Source organism: Juglans microcarpa x Juglans regia, chromosome 5S (assembly GCF_004785595.1).
Source record: "Juglans microcarpa x Juglans regia isolate MS1-56 chromosome 5S, Jm3101_v1.0, whole genome shotgun sequence".
Classification (NCBI taxonomy): domain Eukaryota; kingdom Viridiplantae; phylum Streptophyta; class Magnoliopsida; order Fagales; family Juglandaceae; genus Juglans; species Juglans microcarpa x Juglans regia.
Genome location: NC_054603.1, coordinates 1,911,103 through 1,934,927, shown reverse-complemented (window position 1 = coordinate 1,934,927; position 23,825 = coordinate 1,911,103). Strand labels below are relative to the sequence as shown.

The 23,825-nt window shown below is 34.6% G+C and overlaps 3 protein-coding genes and 1 long non-coding RNA gene across 5 annotated transcripts; 1 reads left to right on the top strand and 3 right to left on the bottom strand.

Moving 5' to 3' along the window:
• Positions 1-1,359: 1,359 nt before the first annotated feature.
• On the top strand, positions 1,360-16,730 carry LOC121268177. Its single transcript, XR_005941128.1, has 3 exons — positions 1,360-1,497; positions 13,341-13,344; positions 16,697-16,730. It is a non-coding gene; the product is annotated as an uncharacterized LOC121268177 (long non-coding RNA).
• Positions 4,377-19,181, bottom strand: LOC121268176 (heavy metal-associated isoprenylated plant protein 46-like). 2 transcript variants are annotated; one of them, XM_041172313.1, is made up of 5 exons: positions 18,864-19,181; positions 5,009-5,051; positions 4,937-4,975; positions 4,586-4,777; positions 4,377-4,525 (listed from the first exon to the last, which is right to left on the bottom strand). In XM_041172313.1, exons 1-5 carry the CDS (start codon positions 18,936-18,938, stop codon positions 4,497-4,499), a joined length of 378 nt encoding a protein of 125 aa, XP_041028247.1. In that variant the 5' UTR covers positions 18,939-19,181; the 3' UTR covers positions 4,377-4,496. The 2 variants fall into 2 exon arrangements, with proteins under 2 accessions (XP_041028247.1, XP_041028246.1); XM_041172312.1 differs by having other exon boundaries at positions 4,586-4,782; positions 4,942-4,975.
• LOC121268175 (heavy metal-associated isoprenylated plant protein 16-like) lies at positions 8,242-9,178 on the bottom strand. The gene is made up of 3 exons (XM_041172311.1): positions 9,039-9,178; positions 8,831-8,939; positions 8,242-8,698 (listed from the first exon to the last, which is right to left on the bottom strand). The coding sequence occupies exons 1-3, from the start codon at positions 9,042-9,044 to the stop codon at positions 8,436-8,438; spliced, it is 378 nt and encodes a 125-aa protein (XP_041028245.1). The 5' UTR covers positions 9,045-9,178; the 3' UTR covers positions 8,242-8,435.
• A 2,229-nt stretch (positions 19,182-21,410) lies between the features above and the next one.
• On the bottom strand, positions 21,411-22,428 carry LOC121268172 (heavy metal-associated isoprenylated plant protein 16-like). Its single transcript, XM_041172309.1, has 3 exons — positions 22,205-22,428; positions 21,979-22,093; positions 21,411-21,819 (listed from the first exon to the last, which is right to left on the bottom strand). Exons 1-3 carry the CDS (start codon positions 22,208-22,210, stop codon positions 21,539-21,541), a joined length of 402 nt encoding a protein of 133 aa, XP_041028243.1. The 5' UTR covers positions 22,211-22,428; the 3' UTR covers positions 21,411-21,538.
• Between the last annotated feature and the right edge of the window lie 1,397 nt (positions 22,429-23,825).

Below are 23,825 nucleotides of genomic sequence, written 5' to 3'. Positions count from 1 at the left end.
ACAACTACTAGAAACATCAGGGTTCCATCAGAATGGAGAGGAAAGCCCATAAATCGAGATGATTAACATCATAATATGGATATAACCAACAATTGCTATACATACCAGAATTCACAAGAGGCAATATCAAGAAGAAATTGAGAGAAAGACCCAGAAGAGAGTTTATTGTGTCTGAACTGATGGCCCACGCGGGATCTCCATGAGATAATACAAGCAAAACTTGATTTAAATTTAAAGTATGGCCTATCAATCTTGGTATGGTAACATAGGAGTGAATGAAATGATATGGTTGACACTATTTTCCTGTCAGATAAATCCCACGGATAATATCAACGAAAGCCACAAACTTTCCATTGAGCTTGAAACTCCAACAATTTCAAATTACATAAACCAATAGATAATGCTTGACAAGCAATTGGATAGAGAAAGTGGCTAGAAAGGGAAAGCGGCTTACTAGGGCATAAGGAAGCAGGAAGAGTCACAAAATGTAAACTCCCTCGGCCACCCACAGAATTATTTGCAGCAAACACCGTGTGTTATCATCGCCCTCATCTGCGGACGAAGATACTACAGTAGCAGGCTGGCATCGAGCAGCGTGGCACATTGGTTTCCTTATACGACTGGAGATGATGCGATGTGGTGTGGGTGGTAGAGGAGGCGGCGTTGTAGTTGCCCACGTACTAGCTTTCGAGGATCCTATTGCGGCTGTTGATTTGGGCAATTGCCGTTAAGAAAGTGAAGGTTTTGAGGTGAAGAATGAGTAGCTGTAGCCTGTTGCAGAGCAAAGAATGGGAAGTCGTTGCCATATTTCTGAGAGCGGGAGGGAGACAATGTGCGTGGTTCAGCTCCCTTCACCCAAATATAATAATAATAAAAAAAAGAGACATTTAGACTAGTTACAGTACTTTTCAAATCTCAAAAGAATTATTATAACTCATAGATAAAATCAATTTGACTAATTTAACGTAAGCTAAATAGGAATGATATTAGTTAAATTTGAAAATGATAAAGGTATTTGGCTAATCAATATCAATGCTCTAACATTTCTAATGAGTTAATAGAGAGAAACTCGTGACCAAATAGCAAGGAAAAAAATAGTATGACTGTATAGAAAATAAATGGTTGAAGCAGTCAATTATTTTTAATCGTTAGGATTGATGATAAAAAAATAAAAAAATAAAAAATATTTAGTTTAAATTATCAGTTCTTCTAAATATAAGCAGGTTGGTGAAACATACTAATTATTAGTTTAATATTTCATCGGATCTTATTTTTATTTTTTAATAAAATAAAAAACAATTGAAAAGAAAAAAGACTTTTTTTTTTTTTTTTCCTTTCTTTCTACTGACTTTTGCAAGCCTCTGTATTTCGAACTGTACATATTCCATAGAACTACCATAAAGGTTTTTTATGGAGTTCCATTGACACACCTTGTTTGCAAATTACTTGAGACAAGAAATCGCAAGCATACAATTAGAGAGACAAAAGGGGGGGGGGGTGTATTTCTTTTGTTTTATGGGTTTTACAGAAGTTGAACTGCTGCAATGGATGGAATTTTCTCTCATAGTTTCTATGTAACAGACACTCGAACAGTCATCACCCATGCTGCTGGTCCTGTTATACGAATTTTGACTATCGACTCCTCAATTGCCACAAGTTCAAGCGACCCACCGGCTGCTCCAAGATACGGCCTTATTTCTTGGAGACTTGGAGTACCTTATCAATATTTTCCTCATTCAGCTCAAGGCTAGTTTCTTCATCAGCTATGGGTTCCACTGCAACTATTTTAGGGATCTTTTCCATCAAACGAACCTCAATACCCATTTTCATTGTCTTAACAGAGCTGTAAACCTTTTTTTTTTTTTTTTTTTTGGTTCTTGATGAAGCATGACAAAGAGATAAATATTGTTTCTGTTGAGGGAAAAATGAGTTAATTGGCATATTTTTGTGAAAACCTATGTAAAGTTGAGTTGTAACAAGTGTTGATGCATTGGTACATGAAAAAGATTGAAGTGTGCTCAACATGGCTCGACTGGCGCTCGACTGGCGCTCAAGCGGAACCTTCCAGAGAGGTTCGCTCGATGGGAGCTTGACGTGGCGCTCGAGCAGAACCCATCCAGAGTGGTTCGCTCGATGTGCGCTCGACTAAGCGCTAGAGCGGAACCCAAACAGAGTGGTTCGCTCGAAGTGAGCTTGACGTGGCGCTCGAGCAGAACCCATCCAGAGTGGTTCGCTCGATGTGCGCTCGACTCAGCGCTCGAGCGGAACCCATCCAGAGTGGTTCGCTCGATGTGCGCTCGATGTTGCGCACGAGCAGAACTCATCCAGAGACGTTCGCTCGACCTTCGCTCGAGCGGTTTTAGAAGATAACGTGCGCTCGACCTTCGCTCAACACCTCGCTCGAGCCAATGTTCAAGACAACTTAAATATTCATGTTTTGAGCGCCGTGACTTGCTGGGACTATAAATAGAACAGATCATTTCTGTTCTGTGGTGTGGAAAAATAGTGCAAAACCCTAAGTGTTTCAAGAGCCAAAGAGAGAAACATTTTCCTCCCTTGTGAATCTCTCTTGGACAAACACATATCCACCACACCACACTCAAGATAAAATCTCATTCAAAGTCCATTGAAGTGGACGTGTTGTTGGCCGGAAGGTTTCCGGAGCTGCTGTGATGCAGAGATCGAGAGGTTCTCATGGAAAGCTATAGAAGGTCAGAGTTCCGACACTACATGCGTGTAGAGATCGAGTGGGTCATTCGTGATATTGCAAGCCAGGTTTAGGAACTAGAAAGGTTTTGTGAGTGTCTCTAAATTGGTTGTAATAAACTTTTTCTATAGTGGATTTTAAGTGGTGCCTTACACTTGGAGTGGTTTTAGAATTTGAAGAAGTTCTTCAAATGAGTTTCCACTTCGTGACCAAAATCATTGTGTTAATTGTTTTTGTCCATTGATTAACTGTTTATTTGTTTTTAATATTGAAAAGACTATCAAAATTGGAATACACCTATTCACCCCTCTCCCTCTAGGTGTAGTGATTGGTAGAACCATTATTTTTTCAGTTTCAATTTTGAACAAAAAATAAAGACGCGTCGTTTTATTAAATTTGATGCACAAAAGCGTTTAAGAGAATCATTTTTCGTAAATTATATTTAGAGGTTGAGTTGAGATGTAATGAAACCTCCAAACCAGCTCTCTTATTAGTTTAAGATCTTACCTTCTACAGAGGAGTTTATATCAAGCTTGTACATCTAATAAATTTGTATCTATAACTATTGCTTGCATCTTATGCGCTTTCAATTGAGACGAAGGACAAATTAAAACTTACAGTGTCCCAAGATTCTAACTGCCAATTGTAGGCTAGATTTTGGCACTTATGGTACCAAAAATAAAATGATAATAGGAATAATAATAAAAATAATATTAGATGTATTTATAGACAATTTTTTACACTTTATTTACAAATATATGACTTATTATTAAAAGATAAATTCTTTTTTAGGTGAGATTTAGATTTTTTTTTCCCTAAGTAAATGCGTGAGTCTTATGCTGTACGAGACTGTAGAAATCATTTCAAATAATTGACGTTTGAACCGTCAACGCAAAATCAATAAATCAGCATGTCTGTCCATATTCTGTCCCTTTTCTCTCTATTGCCGGGTGATGCTGTTAGCGTATTAAATAAATAATAAAATTTATCCATTTTTAAAAGTTTAAATTTATGAGATAAATAGTGATTTTATATATTATTAGAGTAGAGATTTTTTTAATCTTAACTCTACACTCTATCTCATTTAATTAAATATTTTACGTATTGGATCACTTATTGAAAGAGAGTCTGGTCCACACGTGAAGAAAAATATTAAGAGATCAAATAAATAATAAAATTTATTTATTTTTATCAACTTAAACTTTTAAAATAAGTGATAATTTTATAATACGAATCTGGCCTGGTTCGTTCGGATTCCATCCTAGAAAGTTAAATTTTCCAAGGAATTTTGTTGACTCTTTCGTGGGTGGTATCGAGGGAGTCATCCAGTTCCAACCATAAGGATATTATAAACCATTTCAAACAAGCTTTTTGTCGAGTTGGATCGTGAGTTTTTTTCACATGAGTTTGACAATTTTATCATTAATGATCGTACGCCAGACTTCAATTAATATATTCCTTCGAGCAGAGCATTAATTTGTTTGTGCTTTCGCAGTACATTGAAGTTAATCACGCACGAGCAGAATTATCAGACATCCTATATATGTTGTTCTTTCATCAGTTTCGTCATCTTCATATCATAAATCATCAAAATAATTAAAGATTCAAAAAATGATATCTAAGAGGTCAGAAACTCAACAAACCAACGATTTTTATTGATATATAACAAGCGATGATTCAATTCCAGATCTGCATGCTCACCCTGGGTACGCATTTGAAAAGAGAAAAACAAAAACTCATGTTGAAATTACTCAACTGCTGTCTAGATCTACTGATAAACGAACAGACGTTACATGATGGAGCAAGGGTTGGAGCTCTCATGGCAATCCCTGACCTCATAGATTGGATAGGAGTAGCAGGAAGGAACACCACCACCACCACCACCACCATAAGGCCACGCAATGCACTCCAGCACTTTCGGTTCTTCTTTCTTCTGTGCCTCCACAGTAATTATGTGTGCAGGTCCCACTTTCTTCCTGAGTAACGATGTAAGTTCCACTGTATCAATCATATCCCCTTTTACTTCTATTTGGTCCTTTTCATCCCCTTTTAAAGATGCTGATTCCACCCCTGAACATCACATATATATCATGGCCACCCATCAAAAACAGAAATGGAAAAAAATATATGTAATTTTCAGTATTAATAAAATGCTATGTTAACAGCGGTGGTTTATACAATATAGTACTGTCGACCCAAATTAAATGTTTTATTTGATCCGTTACGTACCTTTAACGCTAACTGCAATCTTCAAGGCTTTGGTCCGGACTTTCTGTCCATCCAGCCTGTAGCAAAAAAGACACTTCATGTGGCCATCCATGGACACCCTGATCAGCACCGTTTGCTGCAAAAACCAATGCAACTTTATGTTAGCAAAAACTATATTATATATCTTCGATCGGTCTGATTTTTCTCACATGCAGCACGTACTCCTAGCTAGCAACCTCCAATATACCTTCATAATTGTCTTGGTTTTTCAGCTAAGATGATGAGTATATATTGAGTATTGGACGTAAAGCCTCACGTCTTTTACGTCTTTTAGGGAGAGAAATATGCAAAGGGGTGCTTAAAAACTGAAGGTAGACTGGTTAATTGCTAGGGGAGATATTAACAATTTTTTCTTGTTTTGAGGTACTCTCAGCTGTTTGAGATCTACTCCCATTTATAGGTCTCTTTCTCTTCGATAGGCTTGAAGCCTTAACCTATCGAACGGGTAACATTTTGTCTGCATGCTTTTGCGTTTTCCACGGGTATTCACGTCGGAGTCGTGCTGTATGTTCGGGATGGGTCCCGATAAAGTTAAATATATATTCTTAAATATTTTTAAAAAATTCATATTATATTTTACTCACATTCAACTCATCATTATAATTTTTTTAAATTTTAATATAAAATATAATAAATAATTTAATTTTTTTAAATTTTAAAATAATAATAATATTAAAAAAATAATATTTTATCATCTCAATTCAATTTAATTCAGCTTAATTTAATAACGAAACGCAACCACTAAAAAATAAATAAATTATCGGGTCCCTCGGTCACTTTAGCTTTTGCCATTCATTGACCTCGTGTCCATTGGCAGCACTCGTACGTCATCATCAAATACTAACGATTACTTGGTCATGACTTGACTATTTCATTGTACAGCGACTGGTTAATTTAAGAGAGATCAGACTTTAATTAATTATTAACTATATATTTTAAATAAAAAAAATAGATTTTTCATAAATGGTTGATCATCATCAAGAGAAAGACAGATCATAAGCACAACCTAGAGTAAGAAATTTTATTTTCCAGTCGTTAGGGATCAAGACAAATAAATGGTTGATCAAGAGAAAGACCATGTATATAATATGTATCTTTACCCCCTCTTAGTCTGCTGACTAGCGCCTCAGTTGATTTAATTTTAAACCATCCCAACTAAAGACCTGTAGAAACATTCAATGTGAACGTACAAGGGATCGATCGAGACATATCTAAATTAAGCTACCTAGCTAACACTAACTACTTTGCACGAACAGGTCGTACTGAGAAACATTAATATTAATCGTCGTCCAGCCAACTAGGCGAGTTTATATATACGTACCTTGCTAGTACGTAGTAGTACTACTCTAGATCATTACTTTGTTTAAGATTAATTTTTTCTGATAAATATATATTAATCGAGAATGATGAATATTTTGATTGGTTAAAGAAAAAAAAATTCAAATTGGGTTTTTATGATCTGTGGGTTCGTAAGTTATTTTATTTTCTGGGTTTTAATTATCTGCATCAAGCATGCATGCACACGTCATTCACTCTTCTTCATATCGTGATAAAAAATTATTTTAGGAGTTGAGTGCAAATTAAATCCATCAAAATCTTCTCTCTCTATATTTAAGTTTGAGACTCAAGTTTGTCATCTTTTGTTTTCGTTCTTCTCGACTCTTCATTTAATATATAATTGTTGCAGCCGCTTCCCTTTTTTTATTTATTTAAATTCAATCAGTAAGAAATTTTAAAGATCCATATATATTGAAGGGATTCATGTATATCTCTAACTACTGTTCTTTAGGAATTGATATTTCAAACCGAAAAGGCGAAAATTAAATCTCAAACTTGTCTGTTTTTTCAATATTAATGTTAAAAATAAAAAAAATTTAGGAGTTTTTAACATTTTGCCAGCAATGAATTAAATTGGAACGATTACTCTTCATGTTCATACACTTAACAGCATACGTGAAAAGCGTATCTAGGCTAATATTCACCCAAATAATAGGATCCAGTTAATATTTTTTGTAGTTCAGAAATAATCTCACATTGTCTGTAAATAAGATATTGGATATATTTATAAGAAATAAACAATTCTCTCTTCATATAGAATCAACCGATTTTATAAGATGAGTTAAGCCCATAAATTTTTTTATAATATCAGAACCTACAACAGGATGAATGAAGGCCCACATTACTTATCTCGTGATAATGATCAGAAAAAAATATTAATCTGCACATGAAGGAAGGTGTTGAAGAATAATCTCATATTTTTTATAGACAAGATCTTGAACATATTTATAAAGAATAAACAATTCTTTTCTATAAAACATGTTTATAAAATAATTTAGTGTCACGAATTTCTTAGATTGCATACTTACTGGTTGTAAACTATTAGGAGTGCAATCATTCTCCCTCCTACATTCCGCGTTGGCTCTGGCTTCTATCCAAAAAGATATAAAATTTTCAAAGACTTTCAGTTGATTTTTGAAAAGGAATAGGGTCTATTGTTAAAAAATTAATTTTTTTTTATATAGGTATCATATTTATTTATTTTTTTTAAAATAATTGTGTAATACTTATACATTCACGACTGCAATATCATTTCTCTATATATAATATGTCGCATCGGCCGGGGTGGACCTTAAATTGCTGTTTCGTAATTTTATTTTTAATTGCAAACCAGACTAATCAATTCCTTTAAGCAGAGCATTAATTCGTTCGTGATCTGGTAGTGCTACTGCTGCATCATTGAAGTTAATAATCATTAACCATCCACACGTGTATGTAGATCGATAATAATTAATTTAATAGGACGGTGCTACGTCAACGGCCGTTCCCCAGCTGAGAGCTATACTTAGCCATAATTGTTATTTTTTATCTTTTTTATATGTATTTTTTTAATTTTTAAATATTTTTTAAAAAATAAAAAAATCATAATATTATTAAAAAATACTTTCTTAATCACTAAATAAAAAAAATAAAAAGAAAAATAAAAAATTCTAGATATAACATCGAACTGTAAGAATCAATAATGAGAATATCATTTTCTTTAATTTTTAAAATGACACTACAACTATAGCTGGTTTCTCTAGTTATTTTGATATGGTTTTGAACACTTTTAAATATTTTTATTTTAATTTATAATATTATTAAAAAAATACTTCTTTAATCACGAAATAAAAATTAAAAAAAAAATCCAGTGGCAGGAGTACTATCTTCCTAATTAATATTTGGAACGTTCTACGCATGAAATGTAATAATCTTTACGAAGAATGACCAGAAGAAAAGATTAATTCCAAAAATGATATCTTAGAGGTGAGAAACTGAACACCATCGATTTATATCTATATAGAACAGAATCATAATAACAGATTTGCATCGCACACCTCGGGAAAGCACTTGAAAAGATTAAAAACAATTACTCATGCACGAATAATATTGAAATTTCTCGACTGCTAGCTCGCTCATGTCTCTACTGAGAACAGTAACATGTAATCCCTGACGGCGCATAGAATGGATAGGAGGAGTAGGAAGGTATATAATTATAAGGCCACGCCATGTATTCTACTTTCGGTTCTTCTTTCTTCTCCTCTATCTTGTCATCCGCCACAGTAATTATGTCTGCAAATCCCACTTTCTTCCTAAGTAATTTTGTAAGTTTCACTGAATCAATCCCTTCTCCTTTTAATTCTATTTGGTTCTTTTCGTCTCCTTTTAAAGATGCCGACACCACCCCTGAACATCACATACATATATATGTACACCCATAAAAAAAAGATCGAAATTGAAATATATATATATTGTAATTTTCAGTATTAATAAAATTTTAATATCTTATCGTCCCAGTTAAATGTTGTATTTCGTTACCTGAAATGCCGACTGCAATCTTCAAGGCTTTGGAACGGACTTTTTGTCCATCCAGCTCACCAAAAAAGGACTTGTGGCCATCCATTTCCACCTTGATCACAACCGTTTGCTGCACAAAAAGTCAAATCATTAACTTAATTTCAACCAGCAAAAAACTATACATGAGTACTGAATTTGTTTGCTATGAATGATGAATCGATTCCGATACCTTCATGATTGCGTTGGTTTTTCAGCTAAGATTGATGATGAGTATTGAGTATAGGGCTGGCGGCCAGAAGCCTGATCACGTTCTTTTAGGATGAGAGAAAGGTACTGATAAAGGTGAAGGTAACTTGGAAGGGGTGTGTTTGGATGTTGAAGTGAGTTGAGTTGAGTTGAGATGATAAAATATTGTTAGAATATTATTTTTTAATATTATTATTATTTTAAGATTTGAAAAAATTGAATTGTTTATTATATTTTATATTAAAATTTAAAAAAATTATAATGATAAGTTGAGAGAAATTAAAAAACCAAACGAAGCCCAGTATTTCTTGTTGTTTTCAGGTACTCGGCTGTTTGAGATGTGCTGCCATTTATAGGCCGGTCTCTTTCTCTTCGGAGACTTGACAAGTCCAACTGTCTATACCTTGCCTGCGTGCTTTTTTGCGTTTTCTACGATGATTCATGAACGCGAACCTCGCGTTCACTCGGAGCTGATCTGGTCAACATCAAATGTCATCCCCGCGTCAACGCAGAAGACTACTTCTACAAAACTTTAATGCAAAAGTGGCTTTATTTAGACTAATAATAAATTAAAGTTAATTTTTATTATTTTTAGTCACACATTATATATTATTTTATGAATCGATCTTCAAATGAAAAATTATTTAAAATAAAGTACATCAACTGGTGATTTGGTGGACTATGAAAATTCAGAGAAAATCTTCTAGCAAGGAGTGTTAGGGGCCAAATAATACCCTCCAATGGTAAAGCCCCTACCCACCCCGTGTTCCTCTCTCTCATCGGCCACCGGGAACCTCGACTACCCCATCTCACCTCGACGCGTCGGCCACGTGAATTTTGGTAAGCAATATGTTCTATCTAGGTAGGTGTAAATTACTAAATTTACTAAGATCACGTTTGAATTCAAAATTCATTTTAATTTATCTTATCTCATCGTTACAATTTTTTTAAATTCTCACATAAAATATAATAAACAATTTAATTTTTTCAAATCTCAAAATAATTTTTTCAAATTTTTATATAAAATATAATAAATAATTTAATTTTTATTCTAAAATTCACAAATCATCTCAATTCATCTCAACTCATTTTTAAATTCAAACCACTTTTAAATATTTTAGGCTACATTTGAATGCTGAATCGAGTAAAATTTTTTATGAATAGTAGTGAATTGAGATTGTTGAATGAGTTTGGTAGGGTCCACTTAAGATAAATCTAAAATATATTTGAATATTAAGATGAATTTAAATATATTTACAAGAAGTTATAAAAAAAAATAAGTTATACCATTATTTTATACTGTTCACCCGGCGAGAAAAACGAAAATTGTCTAAACAACGGTTGTCTAAAACACATTTGCGAGCACGGCAGCCATTCGCGCCAACGAAAGCAACAGTCAAAACGTAAAGAAAGTTAAAAGCAGCCGTCAATATATATAAATATATATATATATATTTTTTTTTTGCATTTTCACAGTATTCAGTATTCACAATCTTTCAAATTGTTGTTTTTCATATTACTTTTTCTTTAAATTTTTTTTATCCGTTTCCTTTCATATCGTTTTCATATTACCATTTCACTATTTTCATCACTTTTCATTATTTCTATTATTTCTTATTTATGATTTGAGTTAAACGAGTAATACTAAGTACCATTATATATCTTCCCTAAAGTTTTTATTTGATTATATAAAATATGATTGATTTTGTTATTTTAAATTTTTTAAAATTAACAAAATTAATAAATAATATCACTTTATTATTTAAATGAATCAATGCATGTAAAAATCGAATTTCCACTACATTTTGTATGTAAATTTTTTCTTGAATTTTTTTTTAAAAAAAATTATTCAATTAGTGGGAAAAAATACTACTAGGAGCATGGCCACATTTTATTCAATAATTTATTTATATATTAAACATCGATATATGTAAATAAAGTGTTTTTAATTTACAATCTATTGTTTCATATTGACGTAACCAAAAAGATTGCAACACCATGCTTAGCAATTAGGTGTTTCCTTGTTGACCATAAGTATGCTTCCACATAGGTAATGCAATAGCATCTCTAGTTGCAGTCATCACCTGTGCCAATGTAGTCGACATGTCAAGAACATGAGATTGTTCACTAGTATTATGATCTGCATTCATTCCTGGATAATCATCGAGATTGCTATATGATAGAAAATCTCGATTATTAGATGTAACCGTGTAGATGAAGTTATGGATCGTACAACATGTAATAATAAGATATTGTTGCCGAGTTGGAAGGTATGAGGACATTAAATTTAAAATTCAAAAACGCTTCTTCAACACATCGAAAATTCGTTCAATGACATTCCGAAAGGATGAATGTGTCGATATTTAAATAGATCTTTATATCCTTGGAATGTATGATTGCCATGGCGTTCAGATATGTGGTACCTTACCCTCGGATACGGTGGCATAAATCTTTTGGTACAGAGAATTGTCGAATCTACTAGATAATAATAACCTGAAAATTAGAATACAACATTAATCATTTATAGTGTTTGAAGAATCCAACTTATCGCAAACTTTCAAGGTACAAATGAAATAATGTGTAAAAATTACCGCCTTCAAGCCATGGAAAATGGTTCTCCGGACGTCTTAACGCATTGATTAAAACACGAACATCATGGGCTGTACCCTCACACCCAGCATATACGAATGTGAATTTCATTTCGAAATCACAGACACACAAGACATTTTGGATAACCCGGTGATACCGATTTATATATGCGTTTGCTTTGGAAGCTGACACAGTTGCATTGATCATGATCCCATCCATTGCACCATGACATTTCTACAGATTTCATTTTAAATTCTCATAAATTCCAAAATCTCGTATTATAAACATGATGACATTTGTAGAGTAAATTTAAGCTATGAAAGTAGATCATGTAAGAAAAATTTACCTCGAACCATGAATAATGTATGGATTTCCTTCAATATAAGGCATCACCCCCGTCGTCTGGCTTGGTTTAATCACATGGCACGATAGACAACATAATGCACGCATTATGTTGTACACATGTCGATTTATAGTTTCAACGGAATGTTGAAATACGTTAGTTGCATTTCGTTGAACGACACCATGTCCGACAGTGTAGCAAAACATTCCTAAAGCTTCCTCAACCGTGACCTCTTGTGACGAATCACACAAGCTAACATCTCTACGTAAATGATCGCATAAGGCCCGGAATGCATATACCTCCATTCGGAACATCTCATAATAGGTGTTAGGATGTCCATTTAAGACTGCGATGATGTATTGATAACCACGCAAGCCAATGTTATGTTGTGGCTTGGGCATACGACGTTGTGCATGGGATTGCTGCTCTTCCATCAACATGCTCAAAAGAATAACCGCTTCTTCCTTACCATCGTTACGACTTCTCCATGCATCACATTTTGCCCATTTATCCAAATCATATGTACTTGACGCATTACTACTAGAGCCTTCCTTGCTCGCCTCGTTCTCCACGGTGTTTACCTCATCATTCCACCAGCTATCATTGTCCATGCTTTCCTTTTAAAAAATGATGTTCACGCAAACATTAAATATTACACATTGCATATGAATTTGTCATCCAAAGAAAAGGAATTCATATAGAGCAAGAACTTAGCAATGCAAAATTATTTAAAACTAAATTTATGTTTGAACTTAAATTAGCCCACATGAAATAAGATTGTTAGAAATCATTCACCATCTAATAAAGTTAAACATAAAATAAAGTCTCTTTTATTTTAGAAAAACATAGTAAGGCCAATATGTGTGGTCAGCGTAGTGACCAGACCCACTCTATTCTCATCTTTGGGGTCATGTTCTAGAAGACAGTTAGGACATGAGAATCCATAAATGCTTTTACTGCACGAAGATGAATGTCCATAGGTAAGGGAGGGGCGATTTCCTACAAAAATTTCATACTCTATGCAACACTGCTATAGCCTGCATCCGACCCACTATTTGAATTCTCGCTTCTACTGGGCTTGGAGCTGCATAGTTCAAACATCTTTGAATCTAAATCTGCCCGTTGCTTAGAAGTGGCGGCAAGTGTTTGTATGGCAGCATTAAGCTCTGGTGAGTATGATGGTCTGGCTGCATCCCTATGTCGCCTACGAGAAGCTACGGGACCCCTCATTGCGTCGAGGGAGTCATTGAAATGTCATCCAAATCAATGGTCGAGTCTAATCCGTGTCCACTACCCAACATGGGACCTCGGGCCCTCAATTCATCCTCCAGTTGCTGCTCATCCTCTCTAGAGGGGGGTTCTTATGTTGAGGCATAATGCAAGACCCCTGTTGCGATGGTCTGACCAAAAAATCATGCAGAGGACGTCGTAGTTGGGACAACCATTAGTCTTGTACTTTTTCCATTGGGATCGGACCTAAGAAATGGTAAAAATAATTACATAAGTTGACATAAATTGATAAAAGCTTTTAATCATATAATTGGCCATAAATTGATTAGATAATACAATAAATTTAAAATACATAAATGTTAAGCCAAAAGAAGACGAAGGTTACCTGGATCGCGTTTGCCCAATGTTCTTCCATACCAATAACAGTTTTTGTGATGGGATTCCAACCCATGTCCATTTGGCCCATTAAATCTGTAAATTTGCGTTGTGTCTTCTTAAGATGGGATATTTTCCTCTTCACTTGTGATGAATCAACTGGCCTAATACCAAGTTGATTAAGGCGATTGGCAAGTCGGATTGTGTCACGGTTTGTAATTCTGGACCCCATCAATTTACCCTCCAATGTTTTTTGGTACAACATATCAACTAGCATCTCCTCCAACCCACCAGCCCACAGCTCACGATCACGTACAACTTCTACGTCATCCATGGTATGCTGCTAATGGCCAATAATGACAATATAAAACATAGACAATGCAAACAATAGACAATGTACTTAAATCCATATTATTACGTATTGTTATGCATCATAGACATGGTACATACATTAAGTACAAAACATTTAAATTTCACTATATTAAATGCACAAAAATGTTATTTTTGCATTATAAGTCAAATGCATCTAATATTTCATACAAGGAATCGAGGCCAATATACGAGTAAGATAAATTTAGAATGTATTTGTACTGATAATCACTCCCCTATTTTGTTGCAGCTGTCTCCGAGCTCGGAGAGGTATGGTCCTACTCCTTTTCAATTCCAAAATATGTGGATTTCTTATGAAAACTTTTTGGGAGCTGTGGAAGCGTCTTGGAAGGCACCATTAGAATGCAATTCAGGCTTACAGTTATTAGTTGGCAAGCTGAAAAGGCTGAAAGCAAAGCTACGTGTGTAGAATAAAGATATTTTTGGTCGTGTTGGTGGTGTGATAAAGGAATTGGAAGAGATAATTGAGCAACTTGATTCTAAGTTGCAAATGACTTACTCGGCAGCTATTGAGGAGGAAATGCTGGTCTCTAAGGCAGAGTTAGAGATTTGGGCGAAACGGAAGGATACGAGAATATCTCAACAAGCAAAAAAAACATGGTTGGTGGAGGGGGACCAAAACACAAAATTTTTTCACGCTGTCATTGCACAAATAAGGTGGAACTCGAGGGTAAAATCTATGAGACTTCCTGATGAGTCAGTTATGGAGTCAATGGAGATGGTCCATTCCGAGACGGTGCGTTATTTTACGGATTTTCTTGCCCAAGAGGATTTGGTTGACTTGCATGAGCTTAGACATTTGTTCCCTTCCATTATTAATGAAAATGATGTCACTAGACTAAGAGAGGAACCCGTAGAAGCAGAAGTCTTTGAGGCACTATCTTCCATTTCAGCAGACAGCAGCCCGGGGCCAGACGATTTTGGCTTAGCTTTTTATTTAGCTTGTTGGCATTTTATTAAAGAAGACGTGATGAAAGCTGTGAAGGACAAGGGTGAGGTCTTTCGGAGATTTTACGCATCGTCGTTTATTGTTCTTATTCCAAAGATAAAAAATCCGCAAAGTTTCGAAAAGTTTTGGCCAATCAGTCTTTGTAATGTAATCTACAAAGTGTTTTCGAAGATCTTGGTTGCTAGATTATCCTTGGTTCTTGAAAAAATTATTTCGCAAGAACAATGAGCCTTTGTGAAAGGAAGGAATATCCTTGAAAATGTATCTCTAACGCAAGAGATGACAAGGATGCTACATCGAAAGAGGAGAGGTGGAAATATCATGTTGAAGATTGACATGAGCAAGGCCTATGATTGGGTTGATTGGAGATTTTTGCAACTTGTGCTGTGAGTAATTGGTTTTCCTGAGTTTTTTTGCAGATTGATTCATAACTATGCAGCAATTCCAATGGTTGACATTATTTTCCTGTCAGATAAATCTCATGGATAATATCAACAAAAGACACAAACTTTCCATTGAGCTTGAAATTCCAACAATTTCAAATTACATAAACCAATAGATAATGCTTGACAAGCAATTGGATACAGAAAGTGGCTAGAAAGGGAAAAAGGCTTACTGGGGCATAAGAAAGCAAGAAGAGCCACAAAATGTAAACTCTCTTGGCCACCCACAAAATTATTTGCAGCAAACACCGTGTGTTATCATCGCCCTCGTCTGCAAACGAAGATACTATAGTAGCAGCGCGGCACACCGGTTTCCTTATACGACTGGAGATGATGCGATGTGGTGTTGGCGTTAGATGAGGCAGCGTTGTAGTTGCCCACGTACTAGCTTTCAAGGATCCTCTTGACGCTGTTGATTTGGGCAATTGCCGTTAAGAAAGTGAAGGTTTTGAGGTGAAGAATGAGTAGTTGTTGCAAAGTAAAGAATGGGACGTCGTTGCCATATTTCTAAGAGTGGGAGGGAGACAATGCGCGTGGTTCAGCTCCCTTCACCCAAATATAATAAAAAAAGACATTTAGATTTGTTATAGTACTTTTCAATTTCTAATATAAAAATAATGATAGAATTATTGTAACTCTGTATTTTAGATGAAATCAATTTGACTAATTCAATGTGGGTCAAATATGAATGATATTAGCTAGATTTGAAAATGATAAAAGTATTTAATTAAAGTAATGTCAATGCTCTAACATTTCTCATGAGTTAAATAGAGGGAGTAACTCGTGACCAAATACCAACGAAAAAAAATAGTATGACTGTATAGGAAATAAATGGTTGAATCGCAATCATTTATTTTTAATGGTCCGGATTGATAATAAATTGATTAGATAAAAAAATAAATAAATGGTCCGGATTGATTAGATAAAAAAATAAATAAATGGTCCGGATTGATAATAAATTGATTAGATAATGATTAGATAAAAAAATTAAAAATTAAAAAATGTTTAGTTTAAATTATTAGTTCTTCTATGTAGACACAAGCGCATTCCAATTATTAGTTTAATATTTTAATATTTTGTCAGATCTTATTTCTATTTTTTAATAAAAATAAAAAACAATTGAAGAGGAAGAAGACAAGAAAGGTCATCTTCTTCCCTTTTTTTTTTTTTTTTCCTACTCGACTTTTGCAGGCCTCTGTATTTCGAACTGTACATATTCCATAGAAGTACCACAAAGGTTTTTTACAGAGTTCCATTGACACACTTCGTTTGCAAATTACTTGAGACAGAAAATCGCAAGCATACAATTAAAGAGACGAAAGGGAGGGGGTGTATTTCTTTTGTTTTATGGGTTTTACAGAAGTCGAACTGCTGCAATGGATGGAATTTTCTCTTGCAGTTTTTGCGTAACAGACACTCAAACAGTCATCACCCCTGCTGCTCGTCCTGTTATTCGAATTTTGACTATCGACTTCTCAATTACCACAAGTTCAAGCGACCCACCAGCTGCTCCAAGATACGGCCTTATATCTTGGAGTACCTTCTCAATATTTTCCTCATTCAGCTCAAGGCCAATTTCTTCATCAGCTATGGGTTCCACTACAACTATTTCGGGGATCTTTTCCATCAAACAGCCCTCCATACCCAATTTCATTGTCGTAACAGAGGTGTAAATTTTTTTTATTTTTTTATTATTTGTGGTTCTCGAAGACGCTTGATGAAGCATGACAAAGAGATAAATGTTGTTTTAGTTTTGACCAAAAAATGGAGACGCACCGTTTTATTAACTCTGAATCCACATCAACTATCGATGCACTTCGGTGTGCAAAAGCGTTTAAAAGAATCATTTTTCGTAAATTATATTTAGGGGTTGAGTTGAGATGTAATGAAACCTCCAAACCAGCTCTCTTATTAGTTTAAGATCTCACCTTCTACAGAGGAGTTTATATCAAGCTTGTACATCTAATAAATTTGTATCTATAACTATTGCTTGCATCTTATGCATTTTCAATTGAGACGAAGGACCAATTAAAACTTACAGTGACCCAAGTTTCTAACTGCCAATTGTAGGCTAGATTTTGGCACTTAAGGTACCAACTTAAGGCTTTTAAAATGATAATAGGAATAATACTAAAAATAATATTAGATACATTTATAGACAATTTTTTGCACTTTATTTAAAAATATATGACTTATTATTAAAAGATAAACTCTTATGCTGTAGGAGACCGTAGAAATCATTTCAAATAATTGACGTTTGAACCGACAATGCAAAATCAGTAAATCAGCATGCCTGTCCAAATTAGAGATTTTGCCTTACATGTTCTCAGTACTCAATGAAGATGAAGGTTCGTTTGTTTTTAGAGATGAAATGAGATGAGATGAGATTAAAATTAAAAAGTTAAATAAAATATTGTTAGAATATATTTTTTAATATTATTTTTATTTTGAGATTTGAAAAAGTTGAATTGTTTATTTTATTTTATGTAAGGATTTAAAAAAATTATAATAATAAAGTGAAATGAGATAAGATAAGATATTTTTTTAAAACAAACGAGGCCGAAGTTGCAGATTTTGCTGTAATTGTTTATTATTTACGGAGGAGAAGAAACAGGTCATTGAGAAGAAATTCTTGGCCCCAGAAATAGTAGTGCAGCTGGCTCATCAAGCTGTCCTTGATTTCAAGGAAGCTGTTCAGAAACCTGTTGCTGTGAATGATATTGCTAGTTTCAATGGAGAGTACAACATTTTAATATTTATAAAGCAAACTGGGATGCAGCAAGGTTTAATGGGACGTTGTGCTTTACCTTGCAGACTTATATCTTCAAGAAAAATTATACACTGTTATGGATGTAAGCAGGAAGTGAAGAAAATCGAAAGCGTGCACATTATTATATCTGACCCCTTTTCTTATAGAAGTAGTATCTTCGAGTTTCTCAATTTTGTCTACGTCACTGTGATTTTTAAATCTACATTTTTATGATTTAGTTGTTCATAAAGATTAATTACTTGGCCTTTTTTTCCCCTTTGCTTTTGGCTAGGAGTTTATGCTGCACATGCACATAGATGCAGACCAAGGTAAGGTGAGGGTTTCAGGAAATCTTGATCCAGCCAGACTCCTAAAGAAGCTATAGAAGTTAGGAAAACATGCAAATCTCTGGGGGCACCAAAAAAGTTCAAACATGAACCAAAACTATCTCAATAATCAAGTTTAGAAACATGCAAATCGAGAATAGCAAAGGAGGCACAGACGACAAATCTCAAAAAGGTGGGAAGGACAGAAAGGGAGGGCAACAACCACAGCACCAAATGGAAGGGGCTAAAGAAACACAAATGCTATTCTTGTAAACCCTAAATCTTGTAACACCAAATAAGAAACACAGATGCTATTCTCAGATAAATGCTTATGTTTTTCTTTGTCAGTACATAGATAGCAACATATATGTGACGTAGAAGAAATGTAAAAACCCATTTTTGAACATTGCATACTTGGTCCAATCGGGAGCTCAGAAAGTGAACAGGCGGGTTCAGAAAGAAAGAGAAGAGAGAGTGGTGCAGTGGCATCACGAAGACCAGACCAAACCGTCGTGGGTGGTGCAGTGGTGATGTTCAATCGGATCCGTTGCCTGAAATGAGGGCAGAGAAAGAGTTCAGAAGGGACGCCGATGACAGATGTGATACTGGTTTAGTCGGAGTAGAAGCGGCGATGATGGAGGAGGATACGGCCGGAATAGCTGATGGTGGGGAAATCTTGGGGGGTGATCGTAGGAACCAAACGCGTTGGGGAAGAAAAGGGAAAGGTGAAATTTCTAACAGTTCTTCTATATATAGTCGGTAGATACAACCAGTGTACAGTCGTCCATACCACATCAGATTTAAAATAAATTCTTCCTCTCTCATCAGCTCGGTCTCTCTCTCATCATCTCGGTCTTTCTCTCTCATCAGCTCTATTATCTCAGTCTCTCTCTCTCCTCAACTCTTCTCATCTCTCTCTCATCAGCTCGGTCTCTCTCATCAAGTATCTCTACGTCAGCCACGTTTGTACGCCATTTATACTAGGCACTTGCAATAAGCGTTTTCAATTTCTAATACGCATGGGAAAGAAACTGAAGTGGAGAGAGGAGAGGTGGGTTCGGTTGGATGAATATTTATTTAAAAAAAAAATGACCGTATCAGTCAAAGAATTACTGTAGGTGAATCTTGGATTAGCTAATCCAATGCCAGCAAATTTAACCAGAATTCGCCATAGCCTTCGACCGAGTTCTCAGCTGTTTGAGATTCTGGTACTGCCCTTTATGGCCAGGTCTCTCTCTCTTCGAAAGGCTTGACTTATCGAACAGTACTGTTCGATAAGTCAAGCCATTTTTTGAACATCGCATACTTTGTCTGCATGCTTTTGCGTTTTCTACGGGAATTCAATTCGGAGCACTCGTACGTCATCATCAAGTACCAAAGATTACTTATTCAATTTTCTACACAATGTATGGCCCTGCGATTCTTCTTTCTAACGAGAACAGCACGGAACTAGTCATCTGCTCTGCCCCTTGCACTTCCTAATTATTAACTATTTAAAATTCAATAGAGAGAGTAACTCGTGACCAAATAGCAAGGAAATAAAAACAGTATGACTGTATAGAAAATTATAAATGGTTGAAGGCAAGCATTTATTTTAAAATTAAGATGGAATGAAACATCCCAACCAGCTCTAAATTTACTTTATCTTATTAGTCTCACCTTCTACAGAGGAGTACTTTATATCAAGCTTGTACATCTAATAAATTTGTATCTACTATTGCTTGCATCTTATGCGCTTTCAATTGAGACGATCGACCATTTAAAACTTGAGAAATGATATTTGTAGTCATGAGTGTATAAGTGCCGTGCAGTCGTTTTGAAAAAAGTGAATAAATATAGGACCCACATGAAAAAAAATTAATTTTTTTAACAGTAGATCCCACTTTTTTTTAAAATGACTGCACGATATTTACGCATTCCACGACTATATGTAACATTACTCTTAAAACTTACAGTAACCCAAGATTCTAACTGCCAATTGTAGGCTAGATTTTGGCACTTATGGTACCAAAAAGGCTTTTAAAATGATAATAGGAATAATAATAAAAATAATATTAGATACATTTATAGATAATTTTTTACACTTTATTTACAAATATATGACTTATTATTTAAAGATAAATTCTTTTTTAGGTGAGACTTAGATTTTTTTTTCCCCAAGTAAATGCGTGAGTCTTAAGCTGTACGAGACCGTAGAAATTATTTCAAATAATTGACGTTTGAACCGTCAACTCAAAATCAGTAAATCAGCATGCCTATCCAAATTCTGTCACTTTTCCCTCTATTGCCGGGTGATGCTGTTAGCGTATTAAATAAATAATAAAATTTATCTATTTTTAAAAATTTAAATTTTTGAGATGAATTATGATTTTATTAGAGTAGAGATGAACTCTAATTATACACTCTATCTTATTTAATTAAATATTTTACGTATTAAACTATTTATTAAAAAAGAGTCTAGTCCATACATTGGAAAAAATGTTAAAACATCAAATAAATAATAAAATTTATTTCTTTTTATCAACTTAAACCTTTAAAATAAGTGATAATTTTATAATGCCAATCGGGCTATTTTCCAAGGAATTTTGTTGACTCTTTCGTGGGTGGTATCGAGGGTGTCATCCAGTTCCAACCATAAGGCTGAGCCGCTGATATTATAAACCATTTCAAACAAGCTTTTTGTCGGGTTGGATCGTGAGGTTTTTTCACGGTTTGGCAATTTTATTATTAATGATCATACGCCAGACTTCAATTAATTCCTTCCTTCGAGCAGAGCATTAATTTGTTTGTGCTCTCGCAGTACATTGAAGTTAATTACCCACGAGCAGAATTATCAGATACAACCTATATATGTTGTTCTTTCATCAGTTTCATCATCTTCATGTCATAAATCATTAAAGATTAAAAAAATGATATCTAAGAGGTCAGAAACTCAACAAACCAACGACTTTTATTGATAACAAGCGATGATTCAATTCCAGATCTGCATGATCACCCCGGGAAAGCATTTGAAAAGAGAAAAATAAAAACTCATATGTTGAAATTACTCAACTGCTATCTAGATCTACTGATAAACGTACGTACTACAGTTACATGATAGAGCAAGGGTTGGAGGTCTCATGGCAATCCCTGACCTCATAGATTGGATAGGAGTAGCAGGAAGGAACACCACCACCATAAGGCCACGCAATGCACTCCAGTACTTTCTTCTCTTCTTTCTTCTCATCTTTCTTCTCTACCTCCACAGTAATTATGTATGCAGGTCCCACTTTCTTCCTGAGTAACGATGTAAGTTCCACTGTATCAATCATATTCCCTTTTACTTCTATTTGGTCCTTTTCATCCCCTTTTAAAGAAGCTGATTCCACCCCTGAACATCACATATATATCATGGCCACCCATCAAAAACAGAAATGGAAAAAAATATATGTAATTTTCAGTATTAATAAAATGCTATATTAACAGCGGTGGTTTATACAATATAGTACTGTCGACCCAAATTAAATGTTTTATTTGATCCGTTACGTACCTTTAACGCTAACTGCAATCTTCAAGGCTTTGGTCCGGACTTTCTGTCCATCCAGCCTGTAGCAAAAAAGGCACTTCATGTGGCCATCCATGGACACCCTGATCAGCACCGTTTGCTGCAGAAACCAATGCAACTTTATGTTGGCAAAAACTATATTATATATCTTCGATCGGTCTGATTTTTCTCACATGCAGCACGTACTCCTAGCTAGCAACCTCCAATATACCTTCATAATTGTCTTGGTTTTTCAGCTAAGTTGATGAGTATATATTGAGTATTGGACGTAAAGCCTCACGTCTTTTACGTCTTTTAGGGAGAGAAATATGCAAAGGGGTGCTTAAAAACTGAAGGTAGACTGGTTAATTGCTAGGGGAGATATTAACAATTTTTTCTTGTTTTGAGGTACTCTCAGCTGTTTGAGATGCTACTCCCATTTATAGGTCTCTTTCTCTTCGATAGGCTTGAAGCCTTAACCTATCGAACGGGTAACATTTTGTCTGCATGCTTTTGCGTTTTCCACGGGTATTCACGTCGGAGTCGTGCTGTATGTTCGGGATGGGTCCCGATAAAGTTAAATATATATTCTCAAATATTTTTAAAAAATTCATATTATATTTTATTTAGAGTTCAACTCATTATTATAATTTTTTTAAATTTTAATATAAAATATAATAAATAATTTAATTTTTTTAAATTTTAAAATAATAATAATATTAAAAAATAATATTTTATTATCTCAATTCAATTTAATTCAACTCAATTTAATAACGAAACGCAACCACTAATAAATAAATAAATTATCGGGTCCCTCGGTGACTTTAGCTTTTGCCATTCATTGACCTCGTGTCCATTAGCAGCACTCGTACGTCATCATCAAATACCAAAGATTACTCGTCATGACTTGACAATTCAATGTACAGCGACTGGTTAATTTAAGAGAGATCAGACTTTAATTAATTATTAACTATATATTTTAAATAAAAAAAATAGATTTTTCATAAATGGTTGATCATCATCAAGAGAAAGACAGATCATAAGCACAACCTAGAGTAAGAAATTTATTTTCCAGTCGTTGGGATCAGACAAATAAAATGTTGGATATTAAGAATTAAAAACCCGTTCCGATTGCTTTCTTCCTTGAGACTAGTCGTTTGTGGGGGTCGGATTATTAAAAAGTTTCCACAAAGACCTTGAATTAATGTATCTTCATTGGCTGGCTACATTAGTCCGACCGCTGACTAGCTAGCGACTCGTTGAATAGTAAGAAATATTGAGAAGAATTGTAAATAGTATTAATAAGATAATAAAAAAGTAATAATAAAATATTAAATAATAATAATAAATAATAAATAATAATAAAATATTTTAAGAATATGTAAAATACTTTACCTTAACGTAATTTTAAACCATGCCGAGGACCTGTGAAATATTCAGGGTGAACGTACAAGGGATACGTAAAGCTACCCAGCTAACACTAAGGCTTCATTTGGATGCTGAAAGCATCTCAACTCAGTTCAAATTTAAACTGAGCTCTGTCACCCAAACACACGTGAAGCCGAATTTGAAATTACTTTAATCCGTAAACTCATTTTTACACTGTTGTAGACGCGACACATCTCTACTTTCAGCAGAGATTCCTGAATGCTTTTATTTTTAACTCAGTCCGTTATAATAACTCATCTGACTGTCTCTCCCTCTTTCTTTCCCGTCCTTCATCCCCAACATTTCCAAAACTCCCATTTCATTCAAAACCAAGTGGATTCCTCCATAGCCAACATCTTGATCGGGCGCCGTTGTGAAGCCTAGTTGGAATTGCAAGAAGGCTGATCACGGAAGTAGCAGCAATC

Excerpts from the sequence above, each read along its gene's own strand:
- LOC121268175 (XM_041172311.1), bottom strand. Across the intron at positions 8,699-8,830 it reads GATTGCAGTCGGCATTTCAG|GGGTGGTGTCGGCATCTTTA; the intron begins GTAACGAAATAC and ends TGTGATGTTCAG.
- LOC121268176 (XM_041172313.1), bottom strand. The coding sequence starts at position 18,938 with ATGCCACTGCACCACTCTCTCTTCTCTTTCTTTCTGAACCCGCCTGTT. Across the intron at positions 4,976-5,008 it reads CATGGATGGCCACATGAAGT|TCCGGACCAAAGCCTTGAAG; the intron begins GTCTTTTTTGCT and ends ATGGACAGAAAG. Across the intron at positions 4,526-4,585 it reads GTGGCCTTATGGTGGTGGTG|AGAGCTCCAACCCTTGCTCC; the intron begins GTGGTGGTGGTG and ends GGGATTGCCATG.
- LOC121268172 (XM_041172309.1), bottom strand. Across the intron at positions 21,820-21,978 it reads GATTGCAGTTAGCGTTAAAG|GGGTGGAATCAGCTTCTTTA; the intron begins GTACGTAACGGA and ends TGTGATGTTCAG.